General features: G+C 37.8%; 1 protein-coding gene across 8 annotated transcripts in view; it reads left to right on the forward strand.

Moving 5' to 3' along the window:
* The window catches only part of LOC110443300 (focal adhesion kinase 1-like), a 175,113-nt gene that overhangs the window by 77,741 nt on the left and 75,977 nt on the right, over positions 1-21,395 (forward strand). For 7 of the 8 annotated variants that reach the window (XM_021487482.1, XM_021487499.1, XM_021487448.1 and 4 more), the window contains exons 6-10: positions 6,122-6,239; positions 9,053-9,193; positions 9,470-9,547; positions 13,225-13,438; positions 14,080-14,136. In XM_021487482.1, coding sequence (XP_021343157.1) covers positions 6,122-6,239; positions 9,053-9,193; positions 9,470-9,547; positions 13,225-13,438; positions 14,080-14,136 — 608 coding nt within the window. The remainder of the gene's footprint in view (positions 1-6,121; positions 6,240-9,052; positions 9,194-9,469; positions 9,548-13,224; positions 13,439-14,079; positions 14,137-21,395) is intronic. The other variant, XM_021487464.1, reaches the window with a different exon arrangement.

The following is a 21,395-nucleotide window of genomic DNA, read 5'->3' on the forward strand; positions in this document are numbered from 1 at the left end:
TACCAAGTTTGTTCAAATAAATGACCTTGATTTATATTCAAGGTCACTGGGGTCAAATATGTTTAAAACCTTTAAACGACTTCTTCTGAATAACCGAGAGGCCTAGGGTGATATTTGGCCAGTAACATGCTTGGATGAAGGGCTACCAAGTTTGTTCAAATAAATGACCTTGATTTATATTCAAGGTCACAGGGGTCAAATATGTTTAAAACCTTTAAACGACTTCTTCTGAATAACCGAGAGGCCTAGGGTGATATTTGGCCAGTAACATGCTTGGATGAAGGGCTACCAAGTTTGTTCAAATAAATGACCTTGATTTATATTCAAGGTCACAGGGGTCAAATATGTTTAAAACCTTTAAACGACTTCTTCTGAATAACTGAGGGGCCTAGGGTGATGATATTTGGCCAGTAACATGCTGGGATAAAGGGCTACCAAGTTTGTTCAAATGAATGACCTTTGCCAATTTTTTTTGAATAACTTTAAACTTTAAGTAAAGACGCTGATATTTTGCCTGTAGCTTTATTTTAGTCCTCTTTTAAGGTTACAGTTGTGAGATTAATACTAGGTGAGCGATGCAGGCCCATTGGGCCTCTTGTTTTTAACATATTTTGACTGAATGCGTCAAGTTAACCAAAAATAATATCTACTTATATTCCTCACGTTCATTGTTTTCTTACGTGATCGACTCATGGTCCTGACAAAATGTTTTTTTTCTTTTCGGGTCGATCAGAAATCCAATATGGCCGACACAGCCGCCATTTTGAAACATTATTTCAAACTTAAAGTCAAGTTCTACTGGGCCGATTGAACTGAAACTTTGTAGGAATCATCGACTCATGGTCCTGACAAAGTTTTGTTATTTTTCAGGTCAAACAGAAATCCAATTTGGCCGACACGGTCGCCATTTTGAAAAACTATCTCAAACTTTAAGTCAAGTTCTGCTGGGCCAATTAACTGAAACTTTGTAGGAATGATCAACTCATGGTCCTGACAAAGTGTTGTTATTTTTCGGGTCAATCAGAAATCCAATATGGCCGACACGGCCGCCATTTTGAAAAACTAGGAATGATCGACTCATGGTCCTGACAAACTTAAGTTAACGTTATGCTTAACTATTTTGTACTCAAATTGGTACATATTTCAACAACAAAAATAAATACTGTAGGACTCAGGTGACCGTTTAGGCCCATGGGCTTCTTGTTTTGTTTTGACATGCAAGATTTAAATTAGTACTAATATAATACCCTGACAAGTCAAGTTCTGCTGGGCCAATTAACTGAAACTTTGTAGGAATGATCAACTCATGGTCCTGACAAAGTGTTGTTATTTTTCGGGTCAATCAGAAATCCAATATGGCCGACACGGCCGCCATTTTGAAAAACTAGGAATGATCGACTCATGGTCCTGACAAACTTAAGTTAACGTTATGCTTAACTATTTTGTACTCAAATTGGTACATATTTCAACAACAAAAATAAATACTGTAGGACTCAGGTGACCGTTTAGGCCCATGGGCTTCTTGTTTTGTTTTGACATGCAAGATTTAAATTAGTACTAATATAATACCCTGACAAGTCAAGTTCTGCTGGGCCAATTAACTGAAACTTTGTAGGAATGATCAACTCATGGTCCTGACAAAGTGTTGTTATTTTTCGGGTCAATCAGAAATCCAATATGGCCGACACGGCCGCCATTTTGAAAAACTAGGAATGATCGACTCATGGTCCTGACAAACTTAAGTTAACGTTATGCTTAACTATTTTGTACTCAAATTGGTACATATTTCAACAACAAAAATAAATACTGTAGGACTCAGGTGACCGTTTAGGCCCATGGGCTTCTTGTTTTGTTTTGACATGCAAGATTTAAATTAGTACTAATATAATACCCTGACAAGTCAAGTTCTGCTGGGCCAATTAACTGAAACTTTGTAGGAATGATCAACTCATGGTCCTGACAAAGTGTTGTTATTTTTCGGGTCAATCAGAAATCCAATATGGCCGACACGGCCGCCATTTTGAAAAACTAGGAATGATCGACTCATGGTCCTGACAAACTTAAGTTAACGTTATGCTTAACTATTTTGTACTCAAATTGGTACATATTTCAACAACAAAAATAAATACTGTAGGACTCAGGTGACCGTTTAGGCCCATGGGCTTCTTGTTTTGTTTTGACATGCAAGATTTAAATTAGTACTAATATAATACCCTGACAAGTCAAGTTCTGCTGGGCCAATTAACTGAAACTTTGTAGGAATGATCAACTCATGGTCCTGACAAAGTGTTGTTATTTTTCGGGTCAATCAGAAATCCAATATGGCCGACACGGCCGCCATTTTGAAAAACTAGGAATGATCGACTCATGGTCCTGACAAACTTAAGTTAACGTTATGCTTAACTATTTTGTACTCAAATTGGTACATATTTCAACAACAAAAATAAATACTGTAGGACTCAGGTGACCGTTTAGGCCCATGGGCTTCTTGTTTTGTTTTGACATGCAAGATTTAAATTAGTACTAATATAATACCCTGACAAGTCAAGTTCTGCTGGGCCAATTAACTGAAACTTTGTAGGAATGATCAACTCATGGTCCTGACAAAGTGTTGTTATTTTTCGGGTCAATCAGAAATCCAATATGGCCGACACGGCCGCCATTTTGAAAAACTAGGAATGATCGACTCATGGTCCTGACAAACTTAAGTTAACGTTATGCTTAACTATTTTGTACTCAAATTGGTACATATTTCAACAACAAAAATAAATACTGTAGGACTCAGGTGACCGTTTAGGCCCATGGGCTTCTTGTTTTGTTTTGACATGCAAGATTTAAATTAGTACTAATATAATACCCTGACAAGTCAAGTTCTGCTGGGCCAATTAACTGAAACTTTGTAGGAATGATCAACTCATGGTCCTGACAAAGTGTTGTTATTTTTCGGGTCAATCAGAAATCCAATATGGCCGACACGGCCGCCATTTTGAAAAACTAGGAATGATCGACTCATGGTCCTGACAAACTTAAGTTAACGTTATGCTTAACTATTTTGTACTCAAATTGGTACATATTTCAACAACAAAAATAAATACTGTAGGACTCAGGTGACCGTTTAGGCCCATGGGCTTCTTGTTTTGTTTTGACATGCAAGATTTAAATTAGTACTAATATAATACCCTGACAAGTCAAGTTCTGCTGGGCCAATTAACTGAAACTTTGTAGGAATGATCAACTCATGGTCCTGACAAAGTGTTGTTATTTTTCGGGTCAATCAGAAATCCAATATGGCCGACACGGCCGCCATTTTGAAAAACTAGGAATGATCGACTCATGGTCCTGACAAACTTAAGTTAACGTTATGCTTAACTATTTTGTACTCAAATTGGTACATATTTCAACAACAAAAATAAATACTGTAGGACTCAGGTGACCGTTTAGGCCCATGGGCTTCTTGTTTTGTTTTGACATGCAAGATTTAAATTAGTACTAATATAATACCCTGACAAGTCAAGTTCTGCTGGGCCAATTAACTGAAACTTTGTAGGAATGATCAACTCATGGTCCTGACAAAGTGTTGTTATTTTTCGGGTCAATCAGAAATCCAATATGGCCGACACGGCCGCCATTTTGAAAAACTAGGAATGATCGACTCATGGTCCTGACAAACTTAAGTTAACGTTATGCTTAACTATTTTGTACTCAAATTGGTACATATTTCAACAACAAAAATAAATACTGTAGGACTCAGGTGACCGTTTAGGCCCATGGGCTTCTTGTTTTGTTTTGACATGCAAGATTTAAATTAGTACTAATATAATACCCTGACAAGTCAAGTTCTGCTGGGCCAATTAACTGAAACTTTGTAGGAATGATCAACTCATGGTCCTGACAAAGTGTTGTTATTTTTCGGGTCAATCAGAAATCCAATATGGCCGACACGGCCGCCATTTTGAAAAACTAGGAATGATCGACTCATGGTCCTGACAAACTTAAGTTAACGTTATGCTTAACTATTTTGTACTCAAATTGGTACATATTTCAACAACAAAAATAAATACTGTAGGACTCAGGTGACCGTTTAGGCCCATGGGCTTCTTGTTTTGTTTTGACATGCAAGATTTAAATTAGTACTAATATAATACCCTGACAAGTCAAGTTCTGCTGGGCCAATTAACTGAAACTTTGTAGGAATGATCAACTCATGGTCCTGACAAAGTGTTGTTATTTTTCGGGTCAATCAGAAATCCAATATGGCCGACACGGCCGCCATTTTGAAAAACTAGGAATGATCGANAATATTTGCACTTTATGTAAACATTTGAAAAGTGATATTCGTCTCGTGAATTTTCCTTTTTTCAGAAAGGTTTGTCCCATTGTTAGCTCACCTGGTCCAAAGGACCAAGGTGAGCTTATGCCATACCGTGGCGTCCGTCTGTCCGTCCGTCCGTCCTTGTCCGTCAACTTTTCCTTTAAAAAACTTCTTCTGAAGAACGAACAGGCCTAGAGTCATGAATTTGGCTGAAAGCTTTGTTGGTAGGAGCCCGACAAAGTTTGAGAACTAAAATGACCTTGACCTACTTTCAAGGTCACATGGGTCAAATATATCAAAAACTTCAAACAACTTCTTCTGAAGAATTAAAAGGTATAGAATCTTCATATTTGGCTGATAGCTTTCTGGGATGGAGCCCAACAAAGTTTGCGAATGAAAATGACCTTGACTTACTTTCAAGGTCACAGGAGTCAAATGTGTCAAACACTTCAAATGACTACTTATGAAGAACTGAAAGGTATAGAATCTTTATATTTGGCTGGTTATTTCCACGGAAAGAGCCCAACAAGGTTTGCAAATGAAAATGACCTTGACCTACTTTCAAGGTCACAGGAGTCAGATATGTCTAATGCTGAGAACAACTTCTTCTGAAGAACTGGAAGGTATGGAACCTTAATATTTGGCTGGTTAATTCCTGGGAACAAGGTTCAAATATGTCAAACGGTTCAAACTACTTCTGAAGAATTAAAAGGCATAAGATTATAATATTTGGCTGGTGACTTCCTGGAATAGAGCTCACCAAAGTTTGCGAATAAAAATGACCTCAACCTATTCTAGAGGTCACAGAGGTCAACAGCATTTTAAAGGATTTGTTCTTAAGAACTAAAAGAAATGGATTCATAAGATTTGGCTGGTTGCTTTTTGGAATAGAGCTAACCAATTTGAGAAGGAAAATGACACTGACCTACTTACAAGGTCACTGGAAAAAATATGTCAAGCAACTTCTGAAGAAGAATCAAATATTTGGCTGGTAGTTTCAACAGATGGAGCCAACAAAGTTTGCGAGGGAAATATTTTTAGTGCAATATGATATTTAATGAGAATATTTTGCTATGACTGCTTAAATATTCAGGTGAGCGAATCAGGCCCTCTTGGGCCTCTGGTTAGCATATCAAATCAAACATAAGCATGACTTTTTTTTTTTGCATATGGTAATCAGGGGAGGGGGGTTCTTTGGGGATATCGGGAATGTGCCATCGACTAGTTTCCTGATCTATTATCTAAGATGGGACATCCTGTAATGGCCCAATTACTATAAGCACTTTTTACAAAAATAATTTTAATAAACGAGCTATGCAGCTCTTGTTCTGTTGTCACTCATCGTCAGCAAACAAATTACTTTCCAGATGATACGTTTTGAAGGAGTTTTAAGATTTGCTGAAGCTTGCCTGGTGTATTTACTACTCAAATCCCTTCCACAAGTTTGATGCTTGGCCAAATTTTGCAAATATTTGACTAGGCTGCTGCCGTCTGATCAATAATATAACAACAAATGTTTTCTGTTCATTCATTATTTGTCAATCTGCCACCGTTCACCGTAATCTGTCATGGCTGACAACCACTTCCAAAGAATTCCTGTTTTTTCAAACAAAAGTTTACATACTGACAAACATCTTGAATATTGAATATTCTACCAAAATGACTCACGAGATTAACATGAAACAACTTAATTCACCTTGATTAGGTTTTGACCCAGATTTTCCCCTGTGACATAGTGTGTTAAAGAGGATATTGACCTGTGATAATTATACTACTGCAATGGATTTATGTTTCTTATATGACTTTCAGGCGATTCTTCAAGGACATGCCACAAGCTGCTCTGGATAAGAAGTCAAATTTTGAGTGCTTAGAAAAGGAAGTGGGCTTCAAAAGATTCCTTCCAAAGTCTGTGACTGAAACGATGAAGGTAAAATGATAGAATTATGTAGGATTTATATAGAACAGTGGTTATTTCAAGAATGCACTGAGGTATACATTCGAGTTCAAAGGTCAACGTCAATTTTGCATCTTTTCACTGATGAACATTTTGTTACGATATGGTGAAGCAAAGTTGATCAGAATTAAACAAGGAGTCAACTGACCAAACAAAGGTCATGGTCAAATTTTGTAGCTTTTCACTGATGAGCATTTTATGACATTATGAAGCAAAGTTGGTCGGAATTTAACCAAGAGTCAACTGACCAAAGGTCAAGGTCATTGGGTCAAAGGTCAAGATTAAATTTTGTATCTTTCCACCGGTGAACATTTCATTATGACATTATGAAGTAATGTTGCTCAGAATTTAACAAAGACTCAACTGACTAAAGGCAACCACGCGCAAGCTTCTGATTGGTTGAAGTTTTGATATTTTCCCATTTTGATAAAAATTGATATATAGGGGTATTAGGGGACTGCGAATTCAATCACATAGGTTTCATTGCCATAGCAACCACAAGGAGGCTTCTGAGGGGTTGCTATTTAGAAATTGTTTGATTTTCACTCAGATTTAGTATGTATATTGTAAGTGTATTATGACATTGCTTTTCTGATGCATCTTTGTGACTATGGGGGCAGTTTGGAGGACATCTGTAATTACAATTAGTATTTGTTGTTATTATTAGTATTATTCTCCCCCTTGTTCTAAGACATTAGGAAGAAGAAAGATGTTTAGAAAGAAGAGAAAAGATAAAATCCCAAATTTAGTCGCCTAGTCATGCAATTGACCTCCTCCTCCTCCTCCTCCTCCTCCTCCTCCTCCTCCTCTTCTTTAGATGGCCCCACGGCCTCTGATTGGTCGAAATTAAATATTGGTTGATTTAGCTCAAATTTCATATGAGGGTTATTTTGGCACTGTCATAGCAACCACAGAGAGGCTTCTGATTGGTCACAATTTAAAAATTGTTCGTTGCTAAAGTTTAGTTTGTACATTGTTGGTGTATTATGGCATTGCGGTCCTTTTCTAATGCATCTTTGCGACTATGGGGCAGTTTGGTGGACTTCTGTAATAGTCCCCACTTACAATTAGTACTTGTTAGGTGTGTAAATACTTGAGAACAGATTAGCCATTGTGTAATTGGTGTGTTAATACTAGAAAAAGGGATAAGTCATTGTGTAATTGGTTTGTAAATACTAGAGAAGGGAATAGTCATTGTTGTGTAATTGGTGTGTAAAAAACTAGAGAAGGGATTAGTCATTGTGTAATTGGTGTGTAAATACTAGAGAAGGGATAAGTCATTGTGTACTTGATGTGTAAATACTAGAAAAAGGGATAAGTCATTGTGTAGTTGATTTGTAAATACTAGAGAACGAATTAGTCATTGTGTAATTGGTGTATAAATACTAGAGAAGGGATTAGTCATTGTTGTGTAATTGGTTTGTAAATACTAGAGAAGGGATTAGTCATTGTGTAATTGGTGTGTTAATTCAATGATAAAAAGCTTCATCTTTTGTATATTCATCCCCCCCCCCCCTTTCCCCTTTCCCCTTTCCCTTCCGCTGGCTTTCAATTTTTAGCTCACCTGCCCGAAGGGCAAGTGAGCTTATGTTATGGTGCGGCGTCCGTCATCCGTCCGTCCGTCCGTCCGTCTGTCCGGCGTCAACGTTTTGAACTAAACAACTTCTTTTCGGTAACCAAAAGGCATAGGAAGATGATATTTGGTCAGTTGCATGCTTGGATGAAGGGCTACCAAGTTTGTTCAAATAAATGACCTTGACCAACTTTCAAGGTCACAGGGGTTGAAATATGTTAAAATCTTCAAACAACTTCTTCTCAATAACCAAAAGGCCCAGGGTACTGATATTGGGCCTGTAGCATGCTGGGATGAAGGACTATCAAGTTTGTTCAACTGAATGACCTTGACCAACTTTCAAGGTCACAGGGGTCAAATGTCGTAAAATCTTCAAGCGACTTCTTTTCAATAAGCAAAAGGGCCAGGGTACTGAAATTGGGCCTGTAGCATGCTGGGATGAAGGATTACCAAGTTAGTTCAAATGAATGACCTTGACCAACTTTCAAAGGTCAAAGGGGTCAAATGTCATAAAATCTTCAAACGACTTCTTCTCAATAACCAAAAGGCCCAGGGTACTGATATTGGGCCTGTAGCATGCTGGGATGAAGGACTATCAAGTTTGTTCAACTGAATGACCTTGACCAACTTTCAAGGTCACAGGGGTCAAATGTCGTAAAATCTTCAAGCGACTTTTTTTCAATAAGCAAAAGGGCCAGGGTACTGAAATTGGGCCTGTAGCATGCTGGGATGAAGGACTACCATGTTAGTTCAAATGAATGACCTTGACCAACTTTCAAGGTGACAGGGGTCAAATGTCTTAAAATCTTCAAACCATTTCTTCTCAATAACCAAAAGTCTAATCCTTTTGTTAATACAATAAAATTTGTTGAAACCAAAAGGCCCAAGGTACTGAAATTGGGCCTGTAGCATGCTGGGATGAAGGACTACCATGTTAGTTCGAATGAATGACCTTGATCCACTTTCAACCTAATGTCCTTGTTCGACAATAAAGGTCAGAGGCGTCATATGTTTAAATCTTTTAATATGTTCTTATGAAATCTTAAGATTACAAGTGTTAGATTAATAACAGGTGAGCGATGCAGGCCCACTGGGCCTCTTGTTCTGTTAATATTGTGAGTAATAACAGAATGTTTGGTCAAGTATAAAACCAGAAATTCTTAACATTTTATCGGCTATGCAATTTCAGATTATGTAAATTCTGTTTTTACAGTCCAAGACCCTCCGAAAACTGATACAGTTCCATTTCAAACAATATGCACAACTGACAGAGAATGAGTGTGTTTATAAATTCTTTGAAACTTTAAAGACGGTGTACAAATTTGAGCAGGAAAGGTTTAATTGTGCTTTAGGGGTAAGTTGTATGTAATTTCAAAGCATGATATGAAAAGAAATTGAAACAAACAACACTTTGATTTTAATTTTACAGTTTCAACACATGATAAGAATTGTTAATGTTAACCAAAGTAAATATCAATTCCACAAAAATTGCAGTAAATCATTTCAATATCCTATTCTAAAATCTGCTAAGAAAAAAAGATAACCTATTATTTTGCAAAAAGTAAAAACTATTCAGATGTCTAATTTTCAGCATTGTGAAAAATGAAATTTTCTCCTCTGTTTGTTGTAGTCAGGATGGAGTATTTCCATGGAGATAGTCATTGGACCAGAAGTAGGAATAAGCTACCTCACAGAGAAGGCCTCCTCAGTAAGTCTGTCAGTAAGGTTATAGGTACCTCACAGAGAAGGCCTCCTCAGTAAGTCTGTCAGTAAGGTTATAGCTACCTCACAGAGAAGGCCTCGTCAGTAAGGTTATAGCTACCTCACACAGAAAGTCTCGTCAATAAGTCTGTCAGTAAGTTTATAGCTACCTCACAGAGAAGGCCTCGTCAGTAAGTCTGTCAGTAATGTTATAGCTACCTCACAGAGAAGGCCTCGCCAGTAAGGTTATAGCTACCTCACACAGAAAGTCTCGTCAATAAGTCTGTCAGGAAGTTTATAGCTACCTCACAGAGAAGGCCTCGTCAGTAAGGGTATAGCTACCTCACACAGAAAGTCTCGTCAATAAGTCCGTCAGTAAGTTTATAGCTACCTCACAGAGAAGCCCTAGTCAGTAAGTCTGTCAGTAAGGTTATAGCCACCTCACAGAGAAGGTCTTGTCAGTTAGTCTTTCTGTAAGGTTATAGCTACCTCACAGTGAAGACCTCATCAGTAAGTCTGTCAGTAAGGTTATAGCTGCCTCACAGGGAAGGCCTTGTCAGTAAGTCTGTCAGTAATGTTATAGCTACCTCACAGAGAAGGGTTGTCAGTTAGTCTGTCTGTAAGGTTATAGCTACCTCACAGAGAAAGCTCTGTCAGTAAGTCTGTCAGTTAGGTTATAGCTGCCTCACAGAGAAGGCTTCATCAGTAAGTCTGTCAGTAAGGTTATAGGTACCTTACAGAGAAGGCCTCGTCAGTAAGTCTGTCTGTAAGGTTATAGCTACCTCACAGTGAAGGCTTCATCAGTAAGTCTGTCAGTAAGGTGATAGGTACCTCACAGAGAAGGCCTCGTCAGTAAGTCTGTCTGTAAGGTTATAGCCACCTCACAGAGAAAGCTCTGTCAGTAAGTCTGTCAGTTAGGTTATAGCTACCTCACAGAGAAGGCTTCATCAGTAAGTCTGTCAGTAAGGTGATAGGTACCTCACAGAGAAGGCCTCGTCAGTAAGTCTGTCTGTAAGGTTATAGCTTCCTCACACAGAAGTCCTTGTTAGTAAGTTTATAGCGACCTGAAGGATCTGTCTCACCATAACGTTTCGGTCAGCATTCTATGACGTTTGAGGAAACGTTGGTTATCGTCGGTGGTCGCTGGTATAGCGCCAGAAGAGCGTTGTGTGAACGCTTATAATCGTCGTTGATCGGTGGAGAATGCTGGTCGGAAAATAAAGTTTTGAACATGCACAAAAGTTCTCATGGAGACCAGCGTTCTTCAACGTTTAACTTTAAACGCTTATAGCTACCTCACAGAGAAGGCTTCATCAGTAAGTCTGTCAGTAAGGTTATAGGTACCTTACAGAGAAGGCCTCGTCAGTAAGTCTGTCTGTAAGGTTATAGCTCCCTCACAGAGAAGGCCTCATCAGTAAGTCTGTCTGTAAGGTTATAGCTCCCTCACAGAGAAGGCCTCATCAGTAAGTCTGTCAGTAAGGTTATAGCTTCCTCACACAGAAGTACCTCACAGAGAAGGCCTCGTCAGTAAGTCTGTCAGTAATGTTATAGCTACCTCACAGAGAAGGGTTGTCAGTTAGTCTGTCTGTAAGGTTATAGCTACCTCACAGAGAAAGCCCTGTCAGTAAGTCTGTCAGTTAGGTTATAGCTACCTCACAGAGAAGGCTTCATCAGTAAGTCTGTCAGTAAGGTTATAGCTACCTCACAGAGAAGGCCTCATCAGTAAGTCTGTCAGTAAGGTTATAGCTTCCTCACACAGAAGTCCTTGTTAGTAAGTTTATAGCTACCTCAAGGGTCTGTCACACCATAACGTTTCGGTCAGCATTCTATGACGTTTGAGGAAACGTTGGTTATCGTCGGTGGTCGCTGGTATAGCGCCAGAAGAGCGTTGTGTGAACGCTTGTAATCGTCGTTGATCGGTGGAGAATGCTGGTCGGAAAATAAAGTTTTGAACATGCACAAAAGTTCTCATGGAGACCAGCGTTCTTCAACGTTTAACTTTAAACGCTGGAGAACGTTTGTGAAACGTTGTACTAATGTTACTATTGTAAGTCCGTCTTTACCCTAGTGTTACTTGGTTGTTATTAATCGTTCACAATCTTTGCTTTGCAGTGAATGACTCAACACGCTAGTCTGTCGTTAGTCACATGTTATTCACACGCTCAACATGCTCGTTGACTAATCGTTCTTCGCGCCAGTGACACGTCAGCACACGCTTATAGTTTTCATAGGTGTCTTACTTGGTTGCTGGTACACGCTCCTCGTGCGTTTGTCGCACGCTCGTCATGTGCTAGTCACACGTTAGTCACACGCCAGATGTGTCCACCTCACCCTAGACCGCTCGAAAATTGAACGATTAAACATTCTTAGATCGTTCATAGATTGCTGACCAGAAGTCAATTTGAAGATTAGAATGACGTTTTTTTTGCGTAACAGTGCGATATTTGTATTTATCGCTGATACACAAGTAAGGGCTCGATAACAACAACAGTATTTTTTAGTTTAATTAATCAACTTATTATTCAATGCACGAAAATCTAAAAAGTGTAAAGAGGGAGTAACAATGGGACCGAGGGAAACATTCGAGTCATCTGCTGTTTTCGATTTAAGCATGTTCGACACACAAATTATACTGTAGTTACAAATATTAAAACTGTGATTAGCTCACCTGGCCCTATGCCGTAGTGCAGCGTCCAGTGTCAATATTTTACTTTCAACAACTTCTTCTCAATAACCAAAAGACCCAGGGAACTGATATTGGGCCTGTATCAGCGATACATACAAATATCGCACTGTTACGCAAAAAAAACGTCATTCTAATCTTCAAATTGACTTCTGGTCAGCAATCTATGAACGATCTAAGAATGTTTAATCGTTCAATTTTCGAGCGGTCTAGGGTGAGGTGGACACATCTGGCGTGTGACTAACGTGTGACTAGCACATGACTAGCGTGCGACAAACGCACGAGGAGCGTGTACCAGCAACCAAGTAAGACACCTATGAAGGGCTACCAAGTTTGTTCAAATGAATGACCTTGACCAACTTTCAAGGTCACATGGGTCAATTGTCTTAAAATCTCCAAACCACTTCTTCTCAATAACCAAAAGTCTAATCCTTTTGTTAATACAATAAACCCTGTTGAAACCAAAAGGCCCAAGGTACTGAAATTTGGCCGATAGCATGCTGGGATGAAGGACTACCAAGTTTGTTCAAATGAATGACCTTGACCAACTTTCAAGGTGACAGGGGTCAAATGTCTTAAAATCTTCAAACCACTTCTTCTCAATAACCAAAAGTCTAATCCTTTTGTTAATACAATAAACCCTGTTGAAACCAAAAGGCCCAAGGTACTGAAATTTGGCCGATAGCATGCTGGGATGAAGGACTACAAGTTTGTTCAAATGAATGACCTTGACCTACTTTCAACCTAATGTCCTTGTTCGACATTCAAGGTCTCAGGCCTCGTATGTTTAAATCTTTTAATAGATTCTTATGAATCAAACACTGATATTCTGCCTGTAGCTGTATTTTAGTCCACTTTTAAGATTACAACTGTGAGAATACCAGGTGAGTGATGCGGGCCTCTTGTCAAATTTTGAACAAATTATTGTCAAAAGCTATGTACATGGTATGTCAATATGTTGTGTTATTTGTGAGTTACTACATCAGAACTGACTGTTGTAGCCAACACACATGGCCGACTTTGCCCAAGTCCAGTCTATCCAGACCAATGCCACACCCGACAACAAAGGCGTGTTACAGATCAAGATTGCTGGGGCGACAGAGGCACTTACTATCATCTGTAGCACATTGGAGGATGCTGAAGACATGGCAAACTTGATGGATGGCTACTGTCGCCTTGTCCACAATGTAGCCACTTCTCTCTGGACCAAAAAATGTGAGTGCCCCTTCATCAGCAGTGTTCCTGTTCCTAAAGGCTGACTCCAAATACAATTTAAAGTCCAGATTTGATTGTTGATTTTCAGTGTCATATCAAAAACTGATTTTACATATACGTATCCAAACCAATTGTAAACATGTTATTATTATCAGGTAAATACTTGCTATTTCCTTTAAATTTGGACTGATTTACATGAAAAATAATTTTTTATCTGTAACTGAAATTAGGATCTCTTTCTGAGACTGTTCTATGTCCTGGGGCCTCACCTTGGAGGGTACATATGTACTCAGTCTGCACTGATAGACAATTGGTCAGGGCATGTCTACCTTTCTATAGGTGCTTGTTGATGTAAATATTTTCATTTTTCAATCTTAATTTCTGACATTTATAGAGTTTCAGTTCAATGTAAATAGTATACGACTATATGTTATAAAATTCTGTCTTTTTAAAGATTTAATAATATTAAATTTGAATCAGAATGCATCTAATCATTCTTAAGCGTTTAAGATATAGAAACTGTTTTAGATAAAAAAAAAAAAAAAAAAAAAAAATTATTTGAATTAGAGTTAATTTGGCTTTAATAAAAATTGATTTCCTGTCCGAGAGAATTGGAGTTCTACCTTTGGACTGTTTTGTAGCTCTATCAGATTGGAGGTCATCTGTTGAGGAGAATCTGAATATTTTAGATCTGAGAGGTTTGTTATCACCATCTCGTGTCTCCCCTATCTTACCAGTGTTGGTTTTCCTTGCATGTCTTGTGTTTTATTGTACTCGGTGTCAGTGTAAAACCTGTCTGTAAGTCAACAACACCTACCACAACCATTCTTACCTCCAAATTTTTATCCACACTGCTTTCCAAATATCTGCAATAATTTCAAAGAATATTCAAAATTAACTGCAATAAATGCAAGAATTATTTAATAATGTAAAATATTGGTAAAACTTGCCATAATTAATGCCAACACTTGCATTTTGCTTTATGTTATAATTTAGAATTGAAGCACAAATTAAGAAAATGATGCCTCAGGTTATCATATTGTCTGACCATGATCTATAGATACTTGTATAAATGCCAGTAAAAGCAGATGGGTTTTACTACAGCTAACTTCACTAGCCTTGTCCTTATATTATACTAGTGTGTGAGACTGGAACATTCTACCATTACTCTCGCTAGCATGTTGGAGAATTATAATTATATACTGACTGTGTTATGTCCTTCCCAAAGGGTCATGTGCGGTTATGCCATGGTGCAGTGTCCGTTGTTGGTTTATCCGTCACCTTTTCCTTTTAAAACGCTACTTTACCAGAGAGGCTAGTGGATTTTGAGCAAATTTGGTCTCGAGCATTGTTGGGCAAAGGGTACTCAATTTTCATATAAATAGAGGGTGTAGCTCCCCTGGGGTCAGATGAGCATGGCCCAATATGGGAAATTCAGGTTAACATACATGCCAGAGCTTACCTGGCCTGAAGGGCCAAGTGAGCTTATTATGGCATGGTGCGGTGTCCGGCCTTCCGGCGTCAACATTTTAAACAACTTCTTCTGAATAACCAAAAGGCCCAGGCTGATGATATTTGGCAAGTTGCATGCTAGGATGAAGGGCTACCAAGTTTGTTCAAATGAATGACCTTGACCCACTTTCAAGGTCACAGGGGTCAAATATTTTAAAATCTTCAAACAACATCTTCTCAATGACCAAAAGGCCAAGGGTACTGATATTGGGCCTGTAGCATGCTGGGATAAAGGGGTACCAAGTTTGTTCAAATGACCTTGACCCACTTTCAAGATCACAGGAGTCAAATGTTGTAAAATCTTCAAACAACTTCTTTTCAATAACGAAAGTCCAAGGGTACTGATATTGGGCCTGTAGCATGCTGGGATGAAGAGCTACCAAGTTTGTTCAAATGAATGACCTTGACCCTCTTTCAACCTAGCTAATGTCCTTGTTTGACCCTCAAGGTCACAGGCATCATATGTTTAAATCTACTGATATTCTGCATGTAGCTGTATTTTAGTCCACTTTTAATATTACAAGTGTGAGATTAATACCAGGTGAGCGATGCAGGTCCATTGGGCCTCTTGTTTATTTAGCTATATTAGTTGAATTTATATAATAATTTATGTTATTTAACCTGTTTGTGTTATACTGCAATCTTCTCATTGTTGTGAGATAGCTTAATATAAGAGCCTACTCTTGTTGCCAGATCCCTAACATTACATTATGTAAAATATTATATTATGTAAATAAAATATTGTTTAAACAAAACAAAAAAATAGGGAAAATAGAAAAAAGCTTTAAAATTCTTCTTCTTCTAGATCTGTAGGAATGACACGATTATGTCCATATTTGGTCTAAGCATCCTTGGGTAAAGGGGACTTAATTTTCTATCATCGGTGGAATTGCATAAGCCAGATTCTTGAAACCTAACTTAAAAGAGGTCTATTTCCCTCACCAATACTAAAACCTGCACCATAGTTTCAATTAACACAATAGCATATTTAAGATCAAATTTACTGTTGCTTAAGTGTGTTTACAAAGAATGACTTAATATCTTTACACATAAATTATTTTCATTTTTACAAAATAGTCTTAGTGTTTATTAATATTAAGTCTAATTTCGTTTTGCAGAGCACAGCCTTTATCCAATTTATCAATATTATCAGATAGAAGCATATTAATATCAATTTAATTTGGTTTAGCTGAAATGAAAAACAAAAACGAAAAATTGTGCAAAATATCATTTTGATAGTACATGTATAAGGATCAGTCAGAACAAATTATTTAGCCTTGTTTGATTTAGGTTATCAGTATTTACAAAAAAATATCCTTTTATGTATGATTTGTGACTTGAACATTAGTGGTAAGATTATAGTTAAGAGTTTGACATCAGACATATGATTATATTTGCGACTTGGCCATCGTAGAGGGTGTGTTTTGGACCTGGATATCAGACATAAGATTATATTGTGGACATAGGCATCAGACAGAGTTCTCTAAGGACTTCCCACCCTTCATAATACACATGTTTTTCTTGCCGTATTTTCGTGTCGTCATTTTCCGTATTGCGTATCGGGCATTCCATTACCGTAGTGTTAATTATAGTAACACTGGGTAAACAAAAGTACACGTGCGTGACGATGATATGTGAACACCCGATATCCAGACTTAACTTGGAAATGTGTCATCACACGTACTTCAGAAATAAAGCTTATGATACAAAGACATTAATTAACTCACGGGAAGACACTGACATAATAAGACCAAACGACTTCAAGAAGGTCGTTTACGAGGCGCATTGAATGCAGACTGATGCGTTTTGTTTACCGACCTCACATGTACATATCACGTGGTTCACAAGCTCGGGGTCGCTACAAGTTTTCTTGTTGAGCGAGTTACGCTCTGTGAGATAAATCGGTTCACAAATGCAATTACAATAACTCTGTGAAAATATTGGTTTGTAAGATATCAAGATCCCTATTAAATGCAAGTGCATGTGCTTGCACGTGATAACGGCATACCATGCGATAGTCTATGGTTACATATGTACCTGACATGTACATATACCATGTGTAAGCGGCTATGGAATGATGCCCAAAGTGAAGATGATTGAGAGTAACTTTGTTCCATAAAAGAACAGTTAATTAATATTGACAATTTAATATATTGATGTAATTTGGTTCCGTCGTTTTTGGTATAGTAAAGAAAATAACTGTCATTGTATAAATTCTATCCCTCTGCAAAAAGTTCCCATTATTTTCAAGGTAGATAACTCTCATCAGGATCAAAATTATTGTAAAATGTAAATTAAATGAATTATAAAGACTTTGTTTGTATTTAGTTCAATTTTTCACTCTTTTTGTTTGAAACGATGTGTCCTGTTTGCTTTTAGCTTGTATATGATAACTTTTATCCATACAATTTCAATAAAAACCCACTTTGTGTAACATGTTGTAGATTTTTTATGATAAATAAAATATTTTTAGGGTTGATTAGCTATGCTTCTGTTCATTATTTTATTATTGTAATAGTTCTGAACAATGCCACACGCTCAAAAGATGTAAAAGTGTTAAATTTGACAAAAATTCAATTTTCAGTATTTTTTAAAAAATAATCCCCAGTTTATCGAAATGCTTAGATTTTCATAAAATCATCTCTATATAATGACATAAACATTATGTGAAACTTTTATTGAATTATGCTGGTTATTTGCGAAAGGGTAGAGCCTCCAAAGAGCTGAAACCACTGAATATCAAGAAATTAACAACAAAAACATCTTTCAACTTAAGGATGTACACCTCTGAGAAGTCAAAAAATTCCTGTATTAAACTTTTTTACTTAAATGGAGTTTTGGAAAAAGGAGTTAATAGCATAGTAGAAAATGCAAAAAAAACTATATGTCGGTGTGTTTGTTTTTGTGCTATGATCGGTCAAAGATACCAATTTAACACAACATGTGATTTTAGGTGATTTTGGGGGTTTTGACCATTTGCAGAACAAATTCATACAATTTCTTCCAAGTGGGTTATCAGATATGTATGAATGTTTGTAGAATTGATGAAAATATTATTTTCTTTTAAATTGTGGAAGGAAAATTTCTTAATCTTATTCTTTTAACTCAGAAAGCCGATTTTAGTTACCCCTACTCCCTATTTTTTAATGAAAAAATACTCATTTTTCACCATTTTTTTTGCAGATTAAACGCTTGATATAAAAAGTTCTGGTTTTAAACTTTTTCTAATATTTAATGAATTCAATGAAAATGTGTTTCTCTTTCTAAAACATTTACAAAAATTGTGGGTCAGTGTGCTTCTTTTTTTGTCCCATTATCATTTGTGTTATTTTTTACCTTTTTCGGAGTCATAAATCAAAAGTGCTTCACTAAATACGTAAAATAAATATCAATAATGTATAATTTTCCAGTTTGTTGCATATTATTTTTATCATATTGAACATCATAAAGTTGTACAGCAAAATTAAACCTGCTACAATTAAAAATGGCGACACAATGACAATTTAAGTGATCAATCTAGTGTCAAAAAAGTTGAAATTATGGCCTTTTTTGAAGTGCAAGAAATTCACATTAATACACATTTTCAAAATGGCCGCCAAATTGGTAATTTTTAGCTCACCGGGTCCAAAGGACCAAGGTGAGCTTATGCCATACCGTGGCTTCCATCGTCCATCCGTCAACAATTTCTTTAAACGACTTCTTCTTAACCACTGATTGGAATTTAACTAAATTTGACTGGAAGCATCCCTAGGTGGTGGGGATTAAAAATTGTACAGATGGTGTGGCTGACCCCTCAGAGGGCTGAGGGCGGGGCCAAAAGGGGGCAATTTGGCTATATTGCTATAAACGATTTCATACATAAAATTGCTGGGCATGAAAAATCGAATACAAGGATTGGCCTTTGGATCTGGCATATTCCCTTGGATCTCATTTGGAGAGTATTTTGCCATGATTGGTTAGATATCCAGGTGAGCGATACAGGCCCTATGGGCCTCTTGTTTTAAATTCTTGTAAAATAAATTCTACAAACAACAGTTCAACCAAGATTTACGGAGAAGAAGAAAAGTACTTTTACTCCAGGAAAAGGTCGAGATATGTGGTTGGATACTTACATTGATGTTGTTAAGAATGAGGTGATATCTGGATTGAGGAAGAATAAATTATGAAATATTTCAAAAGGAGAAGAATTAGCAATCAAACGTCTACTAGAAAATGAGGATATAATCATAAGACCAGCGGATAAAGGATCTGGGATAGTCATTGTGGACAAAGAGGTATACAGGCAAAAAGTTTGTGATGAGATGGAGTCCAGCCCGTCATATGAGGAGACATTCAACGATAGGACAGATGAATCTGTGGGAAAGGTGAAAAAACTGGTAAATAAGATGCACAAAGATGGATCCATTACAGCGGACATGAAGAAATACCTGATACCTCGATACCCACGAGCTGGAGTCCTTCAGGGTAACCCTAAACTGCACTAAAAGGAGCATCCTTTCAGAACCATTGTTAGTGGTATTGGGTCACCAACAGAGAGGCTTGCAGAGGTAGCGGAGTTTGAGCTTACAGAGTATGTGAATTCAACGCTGAGTTATCTCAAAGACACCACTGATTTTCTAAACAAATTGAAAGAAGTTCAACAGCCATTACCACCAGGCTCTCTGCTCTTTTGCTTTGATGTTTGAAAGCTATATCCTTCGGTCCCGAAGATGAAGGGTTATTGGCTTGCAAAGAAGGACATTATCTACAGATACATTGCTTGGTGTGATAAAAACACACAGTACTAGAGAATAATAACTTTCAGTTGGGAGACATACAGTTCATACAAACGGACGGGTTGCGATTGGGTCAAAATTTGGAAAGAATTTCGCATGTTCCTACATGCGTAAATGGGATGAGGAAATTAATTAGTCGTCCTTCCTACCACTATTTTACAAACGGTTCATAGATGACGGTATTGGTATATGGGCGCATGGTGTTGACAAGCTGGAAGAGTTCGCTAATTTTGCAAACAAATGCATCCACAGGAGCATCAAGATCGACCTACGATACAGTGAGCGAGAGTAGAGTTCCTGGACACCAGTGTAAGAGTGGAGGATGGGATGCTTGTGACAGATCTGTACAGGAAACCGACTGACAAACAACTGTATCTTCTCTATAATTCTGCCCATCCACCACGGATGAAGAGATCGATACCATATGGGTTGGGTATTTGATTAAAGCGGATCTGTCAACAAGAAGACGACTACATTAAAAACAGAAAAAATCTTAAGTCGGTGTTAAGGAAAAGAGGATATCCGGGAAAGGTTATTGAGAGCCAACTTCAAAAGGTGGACAAGATGAATAGAGAGGACCTCCTTCGATACCTGAACTGCAATAAGGGTAAGACACAGAGGGTACCAATAGTAGTCATGTATTCTAAGCAGCTGCCAAACATCAATGAAATGCTACGGAGACACATGAGATTACTGCACAACTGGAAAGTTGAAGCGCTGTTCCCGGGTAACAAAGGATAAGTGTACGTCCGACTGTGATGTGTGTGATAGACTCATAGAAACAACTACTGATACATCTTACCAGTCTACATATAGGGCACTAGATGGGCAGTCCTGCCAAACCCGTAATGTTATATATTGTTTATCATGTTTGAAATGTGACATATCTGTATATGTGGGAGAGACGGAGCGTACACTTAAGGAAAGGATAAAGGAACATGTGGCGGACATCCGTCTGAATAGAGATAAACCGGTGGCACATCACTTCCTTGGAAGAGGTCATTCTATATCGGACTTGCGGGTGTGCGTACTGGAAAGGGTTAAGGAGGAATCCAAAGTAGCAAGGCTTGTGATTGAGGGATTTTGGATTAACAAACTCAACACTGCTTTCCCCAATGGTATCAATACCAAGTGATGATGATGACGTCACAATTTGTGAGGTCATGGTTTGATGACGTCATTGTGTTGTGTTGACGTCATAGTAACCGTGTTATGACGTCATCAACATCAACATCATAGTTATTCAACATGTTTGTCAAGATGGATGTGACATAGAGGTCCAGTGACATTTAATCCCTGACGAACGGCTAAGCCCAAAAGCTTGGAAAAGAGTGACTTACAAGTTCATTAATATTATTGCGTTCCCTATAGGAACATATGTTTATAGACAAACAGGCATCTAGTTTTTAGGTCACCTGAGACAAAGTCTCAAGTGACCTATTGCGATCGATCGCCTTTTGTCCGTCGTCGTCCGTCGTGCGTCCGTAAACAATTTACATTTTCGACTTCTTCTCCAAAAACCCTGAACCAATTTCAATGAAATTTTGCAGGGACCTTCCATGGACAAAGGTCAACAAAAATAGTTGCCGGTTTAGTCCTAAGCCCCTAGGGGCCTGAGGGGCGGGGTCAAAAAGGGTCAAATTGACTAAAATTTCAAAAATCTTCTTCTC

This window comes from Mizuhopecten yessoensis, unplaced genomic scaffold, assembly GCF_002113885.1.
Source record: "Mizuhopecten yessoensis strain PY_sf001 unplaced genomic scaffold, ASM211388v2 scaffold1957, whole genome shotgun sequence".
Classification (NCBI taxonomy): domain Eukaryota; kingdom Metazoa; phylum Mollusca; class Bivalvia; order Pectinida; family Pectinidae; genus Mizuhopecten; species Mizuhopecten yessoensis.